At 44.9% G+C, this 15972-nt stretch overlaps 2 protein-coding genes across 3 annotated transcripts in view; one reads left to right on the top strand and one right to left on the bottom strand.

Moving 5' to 3' along the window:
- The window catches only part of LOC309550773 (gastrula zinc finger protein XlCGF66.1-like), a 150806-nt gene that overhangs the window by 90142 nt on the left and 44692 nt on the right, over positions 1 to 15972 (top strand). The gene's annotated exons all lie outside the window — the stretch shown is intronic.
- LOC309550708 (uncharacterized protein) overlaps positions 1 to 15972 on the bottom strand; it is a 295084-nt gene that overhangs the window by 255465 nt on the left and 23647 nt on the right. The window contains exons 1-3 of one of the 2 annotated variants that reach the window (XM_082251043.1): positions 2694 to 2876; positions 2480 to 2577; positions 2163 to 2390 (exon numbers count right to left, since the gene is read on the bottom strand). In XM_082251043.1, the coding sequence (XP_082107169.1) occupies positions 2163 to 2390; positions 2480 to 2577; positions 2694 to 2778 (411 nt within the window). In that variant the 5' untranslated portion in view covers positions 2779 to 2876. Of the gene's footprint in view, positions 1 to 1898; positions 2041 to 2162; positions 2391 to 2479; positions 2578 to 2693; positions 2877 to 15972 lie in introns of those variants that run through there. The other variant, XM_082251042.1, reaches the window with a different exon arrangement.

Here is a 15972-nt window from a genome sequence, read left to right as displayed (position 1 = left end):
CACTGGTGGACACAGATAAGTGGCACTGGTGGGCAGAGGCACTGGTGGACACTGATACGTGGCACTGATACGTGGCACTGATATGTGGCACTGGTGGACACTGATTCGTGGCACTGGTGGGCAGTGGCACTGGTTGACACTGATATGTGGCACTGGTGGGCAGTGCCACTGGTGGACACATACGTGGCACTGGTGAACACTGATACGTGGCACTGGTGGGCAGTGGCACTGGTGGACACATACGTGGCACTGGTGGGCAGTAGCACTGGTGGACACTGATACGTGGCACTGGTGGGCAGTGGCACTGGTGGACACTGATACGTGGCACTGGTGGGCAATGAGGAAATGAGTAAAAACAGAAAAGGGGAATTAGGTCACAACACATCATATTCTGATTGGCCAAATGCAAAGTCGTCTATCATATAAGTCGCTTTAAATAATTCAGAAGTCGCTGTAAAAAGTCGCTCCATCACGGGGCGACTTATGGTCGCAGTAGTGTGAACCGAGTCTAAACCCAAAGAAAATATTTATTACATTGCAGCTTATCGATTCTTAGATTTGATGTTAGTTTTCCTTTTTAGGATTTCTTTTATTTTTCATCTGGTGATCTGGCCAGTAAATCTGTTCTATAAAAGCTCCAACTCTAAAGCAGAATGTATCAGTTACTGGGATGGGGCAGACCATTTACCACTGACAGGGGTGCTTACAATGATCAGCTTTTATTTATTATTGTAAAACCTTTATCCCAAAAGTGAAAAAAACAGTTTGCTGTAACTGATTATAAAGTGCGAGATGGAGTTTGGCTTCAATTTGTTACTGTTTTTAAATCTGATAATACATCTAACACTCCCCCTCCCCCCCCCCAGACTGATAACGCTGCTGTCCCCACAGTGGGGGCGCTCTAATACAGAAGGTGTGACCAGGTGAAAACAGAGGGGAAAAGCCTTAAAAAGAAAAGTAATGCAGCCACCACATCTAATGATTGGTAAGCTGCAATGTATGACATTTTTGGTTTTGGGTTTATTATCATTTTAGTTTGGTTGGTAAAATGTCATACTACGTCCAGTGATAGCGGTGACATCTACTGGCCACAGTGAGAAATCACAACTCAGCTTAAGCTTAGGGAAAAACCAGGTGAAAAACTAAACAATCGGTCTAAGCTAAGTACAGCCCAGCCAAAAACTAACAGGACATAGTAGCCCCTATTTAAGACAAGCTGTAACTTCAGATCCCTGTCCCCTTTTTTTCTGACTGCTCAGACAAACTGTCTAAATTCTGGACTTCTAACAGAAGAAGAGAAGAGAGGAGTGCAGATAAAGGGGTACAACTTATGTAGGAGGATTTGTTTAATCTCTGTGTATCCCCTGAGGCCAGTCACTTCACTGGGTATATGGAGGGTTTACACCCACTCTAAATGTTCACATGAGACAAGTTGCAGAGGTCCCACACCGCTGCCTCCCATCTCCTGAGACTGCACTCAGTGACTTGGGTGTGAGACTATACAGACATATCCCTCCACCCGGCACAGCCAGCAAATAACAGAGCAAGTAACCCCGGGAGAATTGTTCTGTCAGAGATCTTACTAGGCCCAAGGAAGTGGCAGAAGACCCAAAGAACAAACCCCAGGTGTCTAAGTCTAGTAACTTCTATGGTAAAAGTGAACATTTTTCTGCCAGCTGAACCCCAGAATCTCCATAAATCCAGTCTAGAGACATAAATTGTGTCTGCAGCACAGAGAAGGAATATTATCCGAGAGAAATACAGGAATACAGGACGGGGAACACAGCTCAGGAAAGTGACCAGGGGATTACAGGCTGATATCACCCAGTCCCCGCCCTGCTCTGGACCAATCAGTGAGCAGTATGGGTGGAGGAATATATTTAGTGTTAATGACCCACCTGTGCTGATCTCTGTAGGAGTGTCCTCCTCTATAAATGTCCCCGTTATTCCATCCTCCTCCATAGACTGCTGATCATCCCTCACATTCGTCTCTTCTTCTTCTGCTTTAACCTCAAATTCTATATCGATTGGATCTCCACTCTAAATCAAGAAAATGAGAGAGAATATCATCTGTAAAATATAAGCTTTATTATTGTGACATCACATAAAAATCCACACATTGTCTCCATGAGTCTGTGTTTTATAATCTCTGTCTCACCAACCTTGTAACAGTGAGGGATGGTGTGACCTTCCTGTGTGGAATCCCGGGAATACAGAGGATGAGGACATCTCTCTGGTGGGTTTCTGTAGCTGGATGATTCCACCATGGTGTCCTGGTACAGGTCTTTGTGTTCTTTTAGAAACTCTGACTCCTCCATCACCTCATCCTCATCATCCTCCTCTTTTATCTCTTCTTTAACCTCAACTTTAGAATCTCTCAGGTTTCCACTCTGAATTTATAATAAAAATGACATCAATGGTAACAATACAGATAATGTACAGATCCTAATGATACTATCAGTGATTGTTCTTCATCTACCTGATGATGGCGAGGGATGGTGTGACCTTCCTGTGTGGAATCCCGGGAATACAGAGGACGGGGACATCTCTCTGGTGGGTTCCCATTACTGGATCCATCTGTAGGAAACACACACACTGACTGAATACATTGTTTCTATGTGTTTATCAGATGATGGGGGATCTAGGTGGATCCTCCGTACTGCTCTCTCCTTTACAATAAAGTCTCCTCTTACCCGGTGATGTGAGGGGCGGCTGATTGTCCATCATGACGTCCTTGTAGAGATCCTTGTGTCCTTCTAAATACTCCCACTCCTCCATGGAGAAATAGACAGTGACATCCTGACACCTTATAGGAACCTGACACACACAATGATACAGTCACCATCCAGACACATCCCTTGTCTGTTACTGGATAATGTCCCAGAATTCCCAGCACCGCTCACCTCTCCTCTATGTTCTCTCTGGTGACTTCTAGAATCTTCTTTGTATTTCTCTATTCTATCAGGGAGGGAGGTGGAGGCAATGTGATGCTCATATGATCCCCAGACTTCAGGAGGAAAACTTTAAATCTGAGCACAAATAGTAAAATCACATGAAATTCCCAGAATCCTCCTCACCTCACCATTCAGGTTTCCATTTGATTAAAGCCCCACCTCAGACTGAGGTATAATTTACCCACACAGGACCCCCACACTACGTAGGGTAAAAGCTTGTTGCAGGCATTCTGACATCATTACATACAACGCAGGACCAACAGGCCCACTTTGCTAGTGAGGATGCCAAGGGTCCGCCCACATCCTAAGAGAATGAGAAAAAAAAGGTCAGATGGAGGGACAATGGGGGGAGATGTGAGGTCAGTGTGATGTCATAGGACATATAGACTCCTGAATGGAGGGACATTTGGATGGGGAGATTTGAGGGGCTCTCTATATGAGGCTCTCATGTGAGCAGGTGACGTGCGGAGGAACGGAGTGTAAACAGAAGACAATTTTCTCCAGAGCTCCTAATGGTGGGGATGGATTTTTCTGCATGCTGGTGCCAACTTTCCACCCCCCAGGGTCACTGCAGGTGTGGAGAAAAGCTGTGTAATAGGATATGGAGGAGAGATGAGGAGGAGATCCAGGAATCAGGATAAAGGTCAGGACAAGCAACAGACGAGCGCATCCAAGAGATGATCTGGAGGGGAGGAAGTCACTTAAGGTGACCATAGATACATGGAAATTCAGCTGGTTCTGCAGGGATCGGTCACATTTCCATCCATGTGTGGTCACTGCCGGATAAAAGTCACTCCATCAGCGGCTGCAGCCAATAGCTGATCTGTGTATTCTGAGAGCGGAGGAGCGCCCCCATTGACAAAATACAATAGTGCAGCCAATAGCTTCATCACTGATCTGTGTATTCTGAGAGCAGAGGAGCGCCCCCCATTGTCAGAATACAATAGTGCAGCAGGGAGGATTTCCCCATCCCCCTCCAATGTGTGGATGGGGGAATTGCTTCAGTTTTTTTTCACTCATCCTTCTGGCTGAATGATAAAACTGAACCATGTATGGTCAGCTTAGGAAGCAAGATATATTATTCATCAACTGACCCCTGAAGGGGTTAATCTACGTATTACCTCCTCTGCCGCCAATTCCTGCATTGTCTTCTCTCTCCGTCCTACCAAATGGAACGTCCTGTCTGAATCTGACATCACTTCCTGTCTGAATCTGACATCGCTTCCTGTCTGTATTCCATAGAGACTTCCTGTCTGGGTAGAAGTGAGATCGCCACCTTGTGGAGCTCAGAGGAACTGCAGCCCTGAGAACCGTCTGGTAGTGTGAACACGGCCTTGTGCTGTGTGTGTATGTACTGTATATCCTTCCCCTTTCTCTCCTCCCTGAGTGTGTATGAAGAGGCGGAGCTCCTGCTGGAACAGCGGTCGGAGGAGGAAGCCGAGTCTAGGAGGGAGACTGACAGAAAGCGCAGCAGACTTGCAGGAGTGAGCGAGGAGGATCCAGTTCCTTTGCCATCGGAGGTGAGGAGAGTGTGAAGGATGTTTGTGACTCTGGTAGCTGAAAAGCTGGGAGTCATATTGCTCTGGTGAGTGGGGAACAGGGGAGGACTGGGCCAGGGGGCAGGGGGCAATTGCCCCCTAGGCCACTCTGATGCACCATAAAAAGGCTGAACCGCTTCTGCTACAGACATGCCTACAGGATTCCTGGTGAAGAAAAGTAAAAAGTATCCGCCGCTGACCTCCAGAGTGCGGGATAAAGACAAGGACAAAGCGCAGGCCTCCCTCCCCAGCATGGATGTTGTAAACTGTGCCTGAGCAGAGGCCGGTTCTATGCACTACTGGAAACTCTCCTCCCTCGGCCACCCCCAACCAAGCTGTCCCAGATTACCCCAACTGCCCCCTGCTGGCCATGTCAGGAACCAGGGGTTCAGCCAGTGAGGAGAGAGTACCATGAGCAGAGCTTCAACCTGGAATGGGGGTCACGAGGAGGACAGGAAGAGGGAGATCAGGGCAGAGTCCCTGCACCATGGGCCTCTAGTTTGTTCTTGCCCCCTGGGCTGAAAGTGGCCAGTCTGTCCCTTGTGGGGAAGCACTACTAAGGGGGCGCCCTCACCATCACGTGTGTAAGAGGTGGAAGAAGGCGTGGCTACACTACAGCTGGCACAGTTTGGGGCACGGAGAACTTTCACACCTTATCAACTTTTTATTCATTTGTGGACTTTTTTTTAGCAATATAAATTCATTGAAGTAGATGCAAAGTGGAAGCAGTGGACTTGCAGATAACACTATATTGAGCACACAATATTGTATGATTACATGAATTTGCACAGATTTTTACTTTATTTATCATAGGAGCAAATATTATAAAATTAAATAAATAGGTACCAAGTGGAAGCAGTGGATCTGCAGGGGACAGCATCTTGAGCACAAAGCACTTTATGTTGTATATGAATTTTCACATGCTTCAGTTTTCTTAGATTATTGATAAACACCATAAGATCAATGAAGTAGGTGTAAAGTGGAAGCCGTAGATCTGAGGGATAATATTATTTTGAGCTCCTAGCACTTTATATATGAATGTATCCACATATTTTAGTGTATTTGTGATCATTTATGTGCACACACAATAGGACAGCGCTGTGACACATAATGCTCTTCTAGTTGATAAAGGGAATACTTACCTTTGTTACAGCAGCAGTCCGGTAGAAGTTATTTTTGTAGGTATTTGAGTTGTTACACATAGCGCGGGTTTTTTCCCATTTATATTGGTGACATAATTGCCCAAATCTGGGGATCAGGAGCCATTTCCACCCTTTACTCTCGGCTGTGGTTCTTTGTATCCATGTAACAGATGTTCTACATGACTAAATCTGCAATCAATTTTACCGCAAAATTAAAGGTGACAAAATGTCTCCCCTCGAGCAGTAATAACTGGATTTTTGTACTTACCATAAAATACTTTTCTCTGAAATCCATTGACAGACGCAGCTCCATATATTCTTAGACCATTGGGTTATGCTCCTCCCATCAGAAATAGGACACTAGGCAGGAAAAAGCTTTACCACGCCTATGGGGCTGCCCCTGCAGGCATAACCCCACACACTCTGCTACAGCTCTCAGATTCGTTGCAAGCAGTGTTTAGCAGACAGAAAACCCAATTTCACTCATAAGTAGAGGGGCGGGTGCTGCATCTGTCAATTAACTTCAGATAAAAGGATTTTACGGTTAGTACAAATATCCAGTTTTCTCTATCATCCATTGACAGACGCAGCTCCATATCTTCTTAGGCCATTGGGACGTCCCAAAGCAGTATATGCATGAGGGGTGGGAAAAACAACGCAAAGAAGAACAGAATTCCCTAAAGGCTAAACTTAGCCAACCAGGTGACCTGGAACTCAACCTGAAACAACTGGAGCTCACCTAGAAAAAACACACCCTCAAAGAGAAGCAAAAATTGTTCTCTTTTGAACAGCAGCCTGCCAAACCTTGTGGCCAGAAGATGCCAACACATCTACTTTGTAGAATTTTGTGAATGTTTGCACAGACGACCAAGTTGCCGCCTTGCAAACTTGCATCACTGATGCCTGATGGCGAAAAGCCCAAGAAGCACTCAGTGCTCTAGTAGAATGCGCCTTCACAGGGAAAGGAGGAACCTGACCCTTCAGTGAATAAGCCCGGACAACCGTCTGCCTGATTCATCTGGATATGGTCGCCGTAGACGCAGCCAATCCTTTATGAGGTCCCTCGGAAAGGACAAAAAGAGCCTCTGATTTTCTGAAAGACTTAGTGGCCGCCAGGTAAACCCTGATCGCCGGAACCACTTCAAAAGAATGCAAGGCAATTTCCTTTGGATGCTTGGGCTTGGGACAGAGTGAAGGCAGCACAATGTCTTCATTCAAATGAAAATCAGAAACCACCTTAGGAAGAAAAGACTGATTAGGTTGGATTACCACCTTATCTTTGTGGACCGCCAAATAAGGTGAGAGGCAAGACAACTCCGCCAATTCTGATACTCTGCAGGCAAAAGTGATAGCCACCGAAAAGGCAACCTTCTGAGACAATAAAAACAGAGAAATCTCCCGAATGTTCTCAAAAGGAGGCTTTTTAAGAACAGAAATACCAAATTCAGATCCCACGGAAATAGCGGGGATCGTCTCGGAGGAGCCATATGGCGCACTCCCTGAATGAAAGTGCGAGTCAAGGCATGTGTAGCTAACGGGCGTTGGAAATATATAAAATCAAAAAATGTGCTGCGCTGCAAATAAATTACCAAAATAAATGGGAAAGTGTTAATATGATAATAACGTTTGAATGGTAAATTAACATATGTGCATATGATGACAAAATCTAAAAAGCAAGAACAAAAAGTGCACGAAATATGAAAAGGGTGTTTTAAATCCCAAGGAAGTCCATAGCAATTAAAGCACAAAAGATGGTGTTCAAGAAGATCAACAAAAGGTCCCAGAGGTTGAATCCGTATGACACTTTATGAGGATAGTGGAGACACCGACGTGCAGATCACCAGATATAAAACAAATGGCTGCTTACCAGAGCAAATTGGTCTCTCAACCTAATGAGTCGACCAATTGAGCTTATATGTAATACCAAGGTTAGCCACCGGATGTCTCCTTACAGACCCAGACACGACATCTACCTCGTATATCCAGACAATGGAACTTATGTGTAATACCACAATGGGCCACAGGGTGTCTCCTTATGGGCTCATACACGATATCCACATCACGATGTTAAAGGAAAGAAATGTATACAGGGACATAGCGTAACTCCATTTGAGAAGGTTTATTCAAATAAAAGCAGGTAATGCACTCACGTTTTAGTAGAACATCTAGGCATATACTGTGGAAAACCAAGCTAAGAGCGAGCGAACATCTCTTACGGTCTCAAAATCTTTGGTAGCTGGCTGTTGGGGGCGTGGTTACGTCACGACTGACTCACCCGACCGGTTTCGTCACACGTATGACGTCATCAGGGGTCGTTTCGTCACCCCTGATGACGTCATACGTGTGACGAAACCGGTCGGGTGAGTCAGTCGTGACACAACCACGCCCCCAACAGCCGGCTACCAAAGATTTTGAGACCGTAAGAGATGTTCGCTCGAACTTAGCTTGGTTTTCCACAGTATATGCCTAGATGTTCTACTAAAACGTGAGTGCATTACCTGCTTTTATTTGAATAAACCTTCTCAAATGGAGTTACGCTATGTCCCTGTATACATTTCTTTCCTTTAACATCGTGATGTGGATATCGTGTATGAGCCCATAAGGAGACACCCTGTGGCCCATTGTGGTATTACACATAAGTTCCATTGTCTGGATATACGAGGTAGATGTCGTGTCTGGGTCTGTAAGGAGACATCCGGTGGCTAACCTTGGTATTACATATAAGCTCAATTGGTCGACTCATTAGGTTGAGAGACCAATTTGCTCTGGTAAGCAGCCATTTGTTTTATATCTGGTGATCTGCACGTCGGTGTCTCCACTATCCTCATAAAGTGTCATACGGATTCAACCTCTGGGACCTTTTGTTGATCTTCTTGAACACCATCTTTTGTGCTTTAATTGCTATGGACTTCCTTGGGATTTAAAACACCCTTTTCATATTTCGTGCACTTTTTGTTCTTGCTTTTTAGATTTTGTCATCATATGCACATATGTTAATTTACCATTCAAACGTTATTATCATATTAACACTTTCCCATTTATTTGGGTAATTTATTTGCAGCGCAGCACATTTTTTGATTTTATATTACGTTGGTTTCTCTATGTTTCCTTTGTGCAGCAGCTCACCTTTTGTAATTTTGTTTACCAGTCATTTTTTGATTAGCGCAGAAAATCACACCATTTCATGTTGGAAATATATAGCCAAAGCCGACACTTGGCCCTTGATAGTGCCCAAAGCCAGCCTCTGTTCAACCCCTTTTTGTAGAAAGGCCAAAACCTTAGCTATTGAAAACAATCGAGGGTGCACCTTCAGCGATTCACACCATTAAATGTACGATTTCCACGTACGATGATATATCTTCCTGGAGTTCAACTTCCTGGCCTTCAATAGCGTAGGAATCACAGAGTCAGAAAGCCTTGCCATTAAAGCCAGTGACTGTAAATCAGGATGGAAGATCAGCCCTTGAGACAGCAGATCTTCCCTGAGAGGAGGTCTCCAAGGAGCATCAGCGACCAACCTTACCAGGTCTGCATACCAAGACCAGTGAGGCCAGTCTGGGGCCACCAGAATGACCGGAATCCTTTCCAACTCTATCCTGCGTAGAAGGCTCGGCAGGAGTTTCAGCGGAGGAAAGGCATGAATCCTTGTCCAGTTTCCCTGGCCCCCATTGCTAGAATATTGCAGGAGTGTCTCATAGACCCTTGCAAGATAGTGAGGTGGGGTGGGGTTTGTTATTGTTAAGTACCTGTATCCCATTGTTTCTATTGTTTCTGTCTGCCTTAAGATCAACTTGTTATGGGATCATTATGTGTATGTGGATTGGCTGCTAAGGGGGAGGGGGGATTGTCCCACAGTGTATATCTCTTTGTGCCTGTGTGTGAATAAACAGGCCCCCTTACTTTCAAAGTAGGGCTGTTGGACCTGCATTGTATGTAATATCAGAAATAAATTTTAAATAAAAAGATAAATAAATATATATATATTTCAATCCAATAGAAAACAACTACTAGATATATAAGGTGCAGTGGTGGTATAAAGAGAAAACCACTCTAGAGAATTATCTTATCAATTTATAGATGCCGATCAATAATGGCAATAATAATAATATGACTTGCTTCAATTGCTTTTCCACTACTGATGCTGCCACCCACTTCATTATTCACATCAAGTTTCATATGTTGTGTGGGTACTTACCTTATCTCTAATTACTTCATGAAGACTAATTGTCTGTGCAGCGTTGATGCTCCCTTTCCTTCTGGATCCCATATTGCTCAATAGTATCTCCGTTCATCGGGACCAAACTTCCACTGAATTTTTATAAGGAAAGCTCTATATCGCACACTGTTTTATTTTAGCATGAGGATGTCAGTTTAATCCCTACCTTATGGTAGCATGCACTGCTTGATTTACACCTTTGTGGCTTTGTCCGAGATTTCTCAACGATCAACACTTGTAACTCCCTTGTGGAGTAGTTGATACCCTGCACAACCACTCGGGACTACATCAAACATGATAGTGCACTCTGGATTGGTCTTCAGTTTGGACATTTTTTAACCATTGTCACATTTTATGTGTTGTTATTTATGCTGTAGTTGGTGGCGGTGATGTTCTAATCATTTCATTTATGTGTTCCATATTCAGGGAATTTTTCTATCAATAAAGTTTTTTACTAGTTACATAATGGGCCTATTCCATTTCGGCCGAAAATGGGTTAAAGATGCCAAAATTAATGATTGCCGTCGCGGGCGCAGCGTAGGTTTGAAAAGTCCCGCCTCCCGGTGATGTCACTACTACGACTATGTGTATGAATGAACTAACACACCGGGCGGGCGGACGAGCGGGCGCTAATAGCTATAACTAAGTGAGCCCTTCACTTCCCTGTCAGGCGGGTATCTCCGCTGAGTGTGAGAGAAGAATTCTACCAGCAGAGATCCCATTATCGATAAGCTGGAACCCTGGAAAGGCTTTTATAAGGGACACCGATGGATGATTTTAGGCTCCGTAGTTTGTCACAGGCGTGTGCAATTTTTATTCTTGACATGTTTGGTATCAATTTATTTGACACAACATTAAATCTTATATATTACCAATAAAATGTGTATTATATTGTATTTATGTGCACTAAAATTTGTGTATTATTTCCTGAAAATTTGATGTGACAAAAAATCCCCAATTTATTCCCCAGGGTCTCTGCTTTTGGAATATATTTCATGTTTGGGGGTTCTAAGTCATTTTATACCAAAAAAAAATAAAAAATGCTGATTTGTACATGGATGTGAAAAATGCCCCAGACAGCAGGTTAAATAAATGAGAAATATATATGGACGTTTTACAATGTAAATAAAATGCAGATTTGTAATTGTTGGTATTTTTATAACAATATCAGTGCAGTTCTAATTCTCTCCAACAACAAAAAATGGAACAATCACATGTCACATATTATCTCCAATAGAAACTGAAGGTTTGTCGGGAAACACTGCCATCGTGTGGCCAATTTTGTAACTCTAGCTCGGCTGTATTGTCAGGAAACATTGCCACCGTGTGGCCAATTTTGTAACTGCAACCGCCTATATTCCTGGGAAACACTGCCACCGTGTGGTCAATTTTGTAATTGCAACTCGGCTGTATTGCCAGGAAACACTACCACCGTGTGGCCAATTTTGTAACTGCAGCTCGGCTGTATTGCTGGGAAACACTGCCACCTTGTGGCCAATTTTGTAACTGTAGCTCGGCTGTATTGCTGGGAAACACTGCCACCGTGTGGCCAATTTTGTAACTGCAACCGCCTATATTCCTGGGAAACACTATCACCGTGTGGCCAATTTTGTAACTGCAACCGCCTATATTCCTGGGAAACACTGCCACCGTGTGGCTAATTTTGTAACTGCAGCTTGTCTGTATTGCTGGGAAACACTGCCACCGTGTGGCCAATTCTATAATTGCAGCTCGTCTGTATTGCTGGGAAACACTGCCACCGTGTGGTCAATTCTATAACTACAGCTCGTCTGTATTGCTGGGAAACACTGCCACCGTGTGGCTAATTTTGTAACTACAGCTCGTCTGTATTGCTGTGAAACACTGCCACCGTGTGGCCAATTCTATAACTGCAGCTCGGCTGTATTGCCAGGAAACACTGCCGCCGTGTGGCCAATTTTGTAACTGCAGCTCGGCTGTATTGCCGGGAAACACTGCAACCGTGTGGCCAATTTTGTATATGCAGCTCAGGATGCATTGCCGGGAAACACTGCCACCGTGTGGCCAATTTTGTAACTGCAGCTCGGCTGTATTGCTGGGAAACACTGCCACCGTGTGGCCAATTTTGTAACTGTAGCTCGGCTGTATTGCTGGGAAACACTGCCACCGTGTGGCCAATTTTGCAACTGCAACCGCCTATATTCCTGGGAAACACTGCCACCGTGTGGCCTATTTTGTAACTGCAACCGCCTATATTCCTGGGAAACACTGCCACCGTGTGGCTAATTTTGTAACTGCAGCTTGTCTGTATTGCTGGGAAACACTGCCACCGTGTGGCCAATTCTATAATTGCAGCTCGTCTGTATTGCTGGGAAACACTGCCACCGTGTGGTCAATTCTATAACTACAGCTCGTCTGTATTGCTGGGAAACACTGCCACCGTGTGGCTAATTTTGTAACTACAGCTCGTCTGTATTGCTGTGAAACACTGCCACCGTGTGGCCAATTCTATAACTGCAGCTCGGCTGTATAACAATATCAGTGCAGTTCCAATTCTCTCCAACAACAAAAAATGGAACAATCACATGTCACATATTATCTCCAATAGAAACTGAAGGTTTGTCGGGAAACACTGCCATCGTGTGCCCAATTTTGTAACTCTAGCTCGGCTGTATTGTCAGGAAACATTGCCACCGTGTGGCCAATTTTGTAACTGCAACCGCCTATATTCCTGGGAAACACTGCCACCGTGTGGTCAATTTTGTAATTGCAGCTCGGCTGTATTGCCAGGAAACACTACCACCGTGTGGCCAATTTTGTAACTGCAGCTCGGCTGTATTGCTGGGAAACACTGCCACCGTGTGGTCAATTTTGTAATTGCAGCTCGGCTGTATTGCCAGGAAACACTACCACCGTGTGGCCAATTTTGTAACTGCAGCTCGGCTGTATTGCTGGGAAACACTGCCACCGTGTGCTCAATTTTGTAATTGCAGCTCGGCTATATTGCCAGGAAACACTACCACCGTGTGGCCAATTTTGTAACTGCAGCCCGGTTGTATTGCTGGGAAACACTGCAACCGTGTGGCCAATTCTATAACTGCAGCTCGGCTGTATTGCAGGGAAACACTGCCACTGTGTGGCCAATTTTGTAACTCTAGCTCGGCTGTATTGTCAGTAAACATTGCCACCGTGTGGCCAATTTTGTAACTGCAACCGCCTATATTCCTGGGAAACACTGCCACCGTGTGGTCAATTTTGTAATTGCAGCTCGGCTGTATTGCCAGGAAACACTACCACCGTGTGGCCAATTTTGCAACTGCAGCTCGGCTGTATTGCTGGGAAACACTGCCACCGTGTGGTCAATTTTGTAATTGCAGCTCGGCTGTATTGCCAGGAAACACTACCACCGTGTGGCCAATTTTGTAACTGCAGCTCGGCTGTATTGCTGGGAAACACTGCCACCGTGTGGTCAATTTTGTAATTGCAGCTCGGCTGTATTGCCAGGAAACACTACCACCGTGTGGCCAATTTTGTAACTGCAGCTCGGCTGTATTGCAGGGAAACACTGCCACTGTGTGGCCAATTTTGTAACTCTAGCTCGGCTGTATTGCTGGGAAACACTGCCACCGTGTGGCTAATTTTGTAACTACAGCTCGTCTGTATTGCTGTGAAACACTGCCACCGTGTGGTCAATTTTATAACTGCAGCTCGGCTGTATTGCCGGGAAACACTGCCACCGTGTGGCCAATTTTGTAACTGCAGCTCGTCTATATTGCTGGGAAACACTGCCACCGTGTGGTCAATTTTGTATCTGCAGCTCAGGCTGTATTGCCGGGAAACATTGCCACCGTGTGGCCAATTTTGTAACTGCAACCGCCTATATTCCTGGGAAACACTGCCACCGTGTGGCCAATTCTATAACTGCAGCTCGGCTGTATTGCTGGGAAACACTACCACCGTGTGGCCAATTTTGTAACTGCAGCTCGGCTGTATTGCTGGGAAACACTGCTTCCGTGTGGCCAATTTTATAACTGCAGCTCGGCTGTATTGCCGGGAAACACTGCCACCTTGTGGCCAATTTTGTAACTGTAGCTCGGCTGTATTGCTGGGAAACACTACCACCGTGTGGCCAATTTTGTAACTGCAACCGCCTATATTCCTGGGAAACACTGCCACCGTGTGGCCAATTTTGTAACTGCAACCGCCCATATTCCTGGGAAACACTGCCACCGTGTGGCTAATTTTGTAACTGCAGCTTGTCTGTATTGCTGGGAAACACTGCCACCGTGTGGCCAATTCTATAATTGCAGCTCGTCTGTATTGCTGGGAAACACTGCCACCGTGTGGCCAATTCTATAATTGCAGCTCGTCTGTATTGCTGGGAAACACTGCCACCGTGTGGTCAATTCTATAACTACAGCTCGTCTGTATTGCTGGGAAACACTGCCACCGTGTGGCTAATTTTGTAACTACAGCTCGTCTGTATTGCTGTGAAACACTGCCACCGTGTGGCCAATTCTATAACTGCAGCTCGGCTGTATTGCCGGGAAACACTGCCGCCGTGTGGCCAATTTTGTAACTGCAGCTCGGCTGTATTGCCGGGAAACACTGCAACCGTGTGGCCAATTTTGTATATGCAGCTCAGGATGCATTGCCGGGAAACACTGCCACCGTGTGGCCAATTTTGTAACTGCAACCGCCTAAATTCCTGGGAAACACTGCCACCGTGTGGCCAATTTTGTAATTGCAGCTCGGCTGTATTGCCAGGAAGCACTAGCTAAAAACGGGTACCTGCGCTTATGGTGTTATATAATTTAAATGAGATTAATAAATTAATTAAATTAAGACAATGAGCTGCAGCTGAACAAGAAGGATTGGTTCTAAAGTGATAATAAATGAAAGTGTCAGCGCTGCTCAGGTAATAAATAAATACTAGTAAGGTGTGTCAGTGTCAAATTAATCCCATAATATTAATAAAGTGCTAAATATTGTGCATAAAGTGTATCTGTGCTAAATAAATTGTTCATAAATAAAGTGCAATATATAATGTGCAGCATATATAAATAAATCTGTTATGCAAAAAATTTTTTTATGGTAATAAATAAATTCATTTAAATAATGTGCATTAAGTAATCCAAAAAAATCAATAAATCAATATTCAGCAAAAAAGTCTCTTCATTAAAAATTTATGCAGTGTTCAGTAAAAGTGCTCATATGAGTGACTCTTCTTCATAAGCAGTGCCAGGTGGTAACACACACTGCTCCCCTCTTAGTCCCTCACTCACCAGACCTTTCTCAGCCATCCATGCTGAAACTCTGGCTAGTGAACACTTGTAAACGTTTCAGAACACTCTCAATCAGGCAGATATGTGGCTTTGGGATCCTCCTCTTCACTATTCACAGGGCACTATCTCTGGAATTGACGTCACTTGCGGTCCATGAGGATGCGTTATATGGCAGGGTTGGACTGAGAGGCCATCTACTCTTCTCGGAGGTGATTGTGGTCCGCCACCGGTGAAGGTGACGGTCACCTTAGAGGGGTGAGTTGAGGTCCCCTGATACTTAGGGAGGTAACAAATGAAGTCTATGCCTAGCAGACGACAAGCAGTGGTGAGAGGGTGGGGGAGGTGGGGGTATGGACCTGGGTGAGAGTCTGTGTGGGGGAGACACTGCCGCGTTGAGGTTCTCCTGGGAGGTTCTCCTTTTGCATTTTCCTATAAGTATTGTAGTACATGAGCATTGCACTGAGGTTGGGGGGATGGGGAGTTGTTTTGGTTGCCTTGTTTGTTTCTTGTCTGTTTTTTTGTGTTATTTTTACTTCTATGTTTAAAAATCAATAAAAATTAATTTTCAAAAAAAAAAAAAAAAAGCTGAGTCCTAGGAATGAATAAACAGGAGAGAACGGGATAAGGCGCAGGCCAAGGAGATGTTGGGGGAGTGGGTGGAGTCAGTGAGATGTTGGGGGAGTGGGTGGAGTCAGTGAGATGTTGGGGGAGTGGGAGGAGTCAGTGAGATGTTGGGGGAGTGGGTGGAGTCAGTGGAGGTGGCGAATGGAAACATGCAGGAGTGACTATATATGAAGGTTACGATCGCTGTGTCTATGACTGTACAAAGCGGAAATATTGTGTACCGAATGGAATGGA

The sequence above is a fragment of the Pelophylax lessonae genome (genome assembly GCF_965119305.1).
Source record: "Pelophylax lessonae genome assembly, chromosome: 3".
Taxonomy (NCBI): domain Eukaryota; kingdom Metazoa; phylum Chordata; class Amphibia; order Anura; family Ranidae; genus Pelophylax; species Pelophylax lessonae.
Note: the sequence above shows the minus strand (reverse complement) of the source record. Positions and strands in the feature narration are given on the sequence as shown.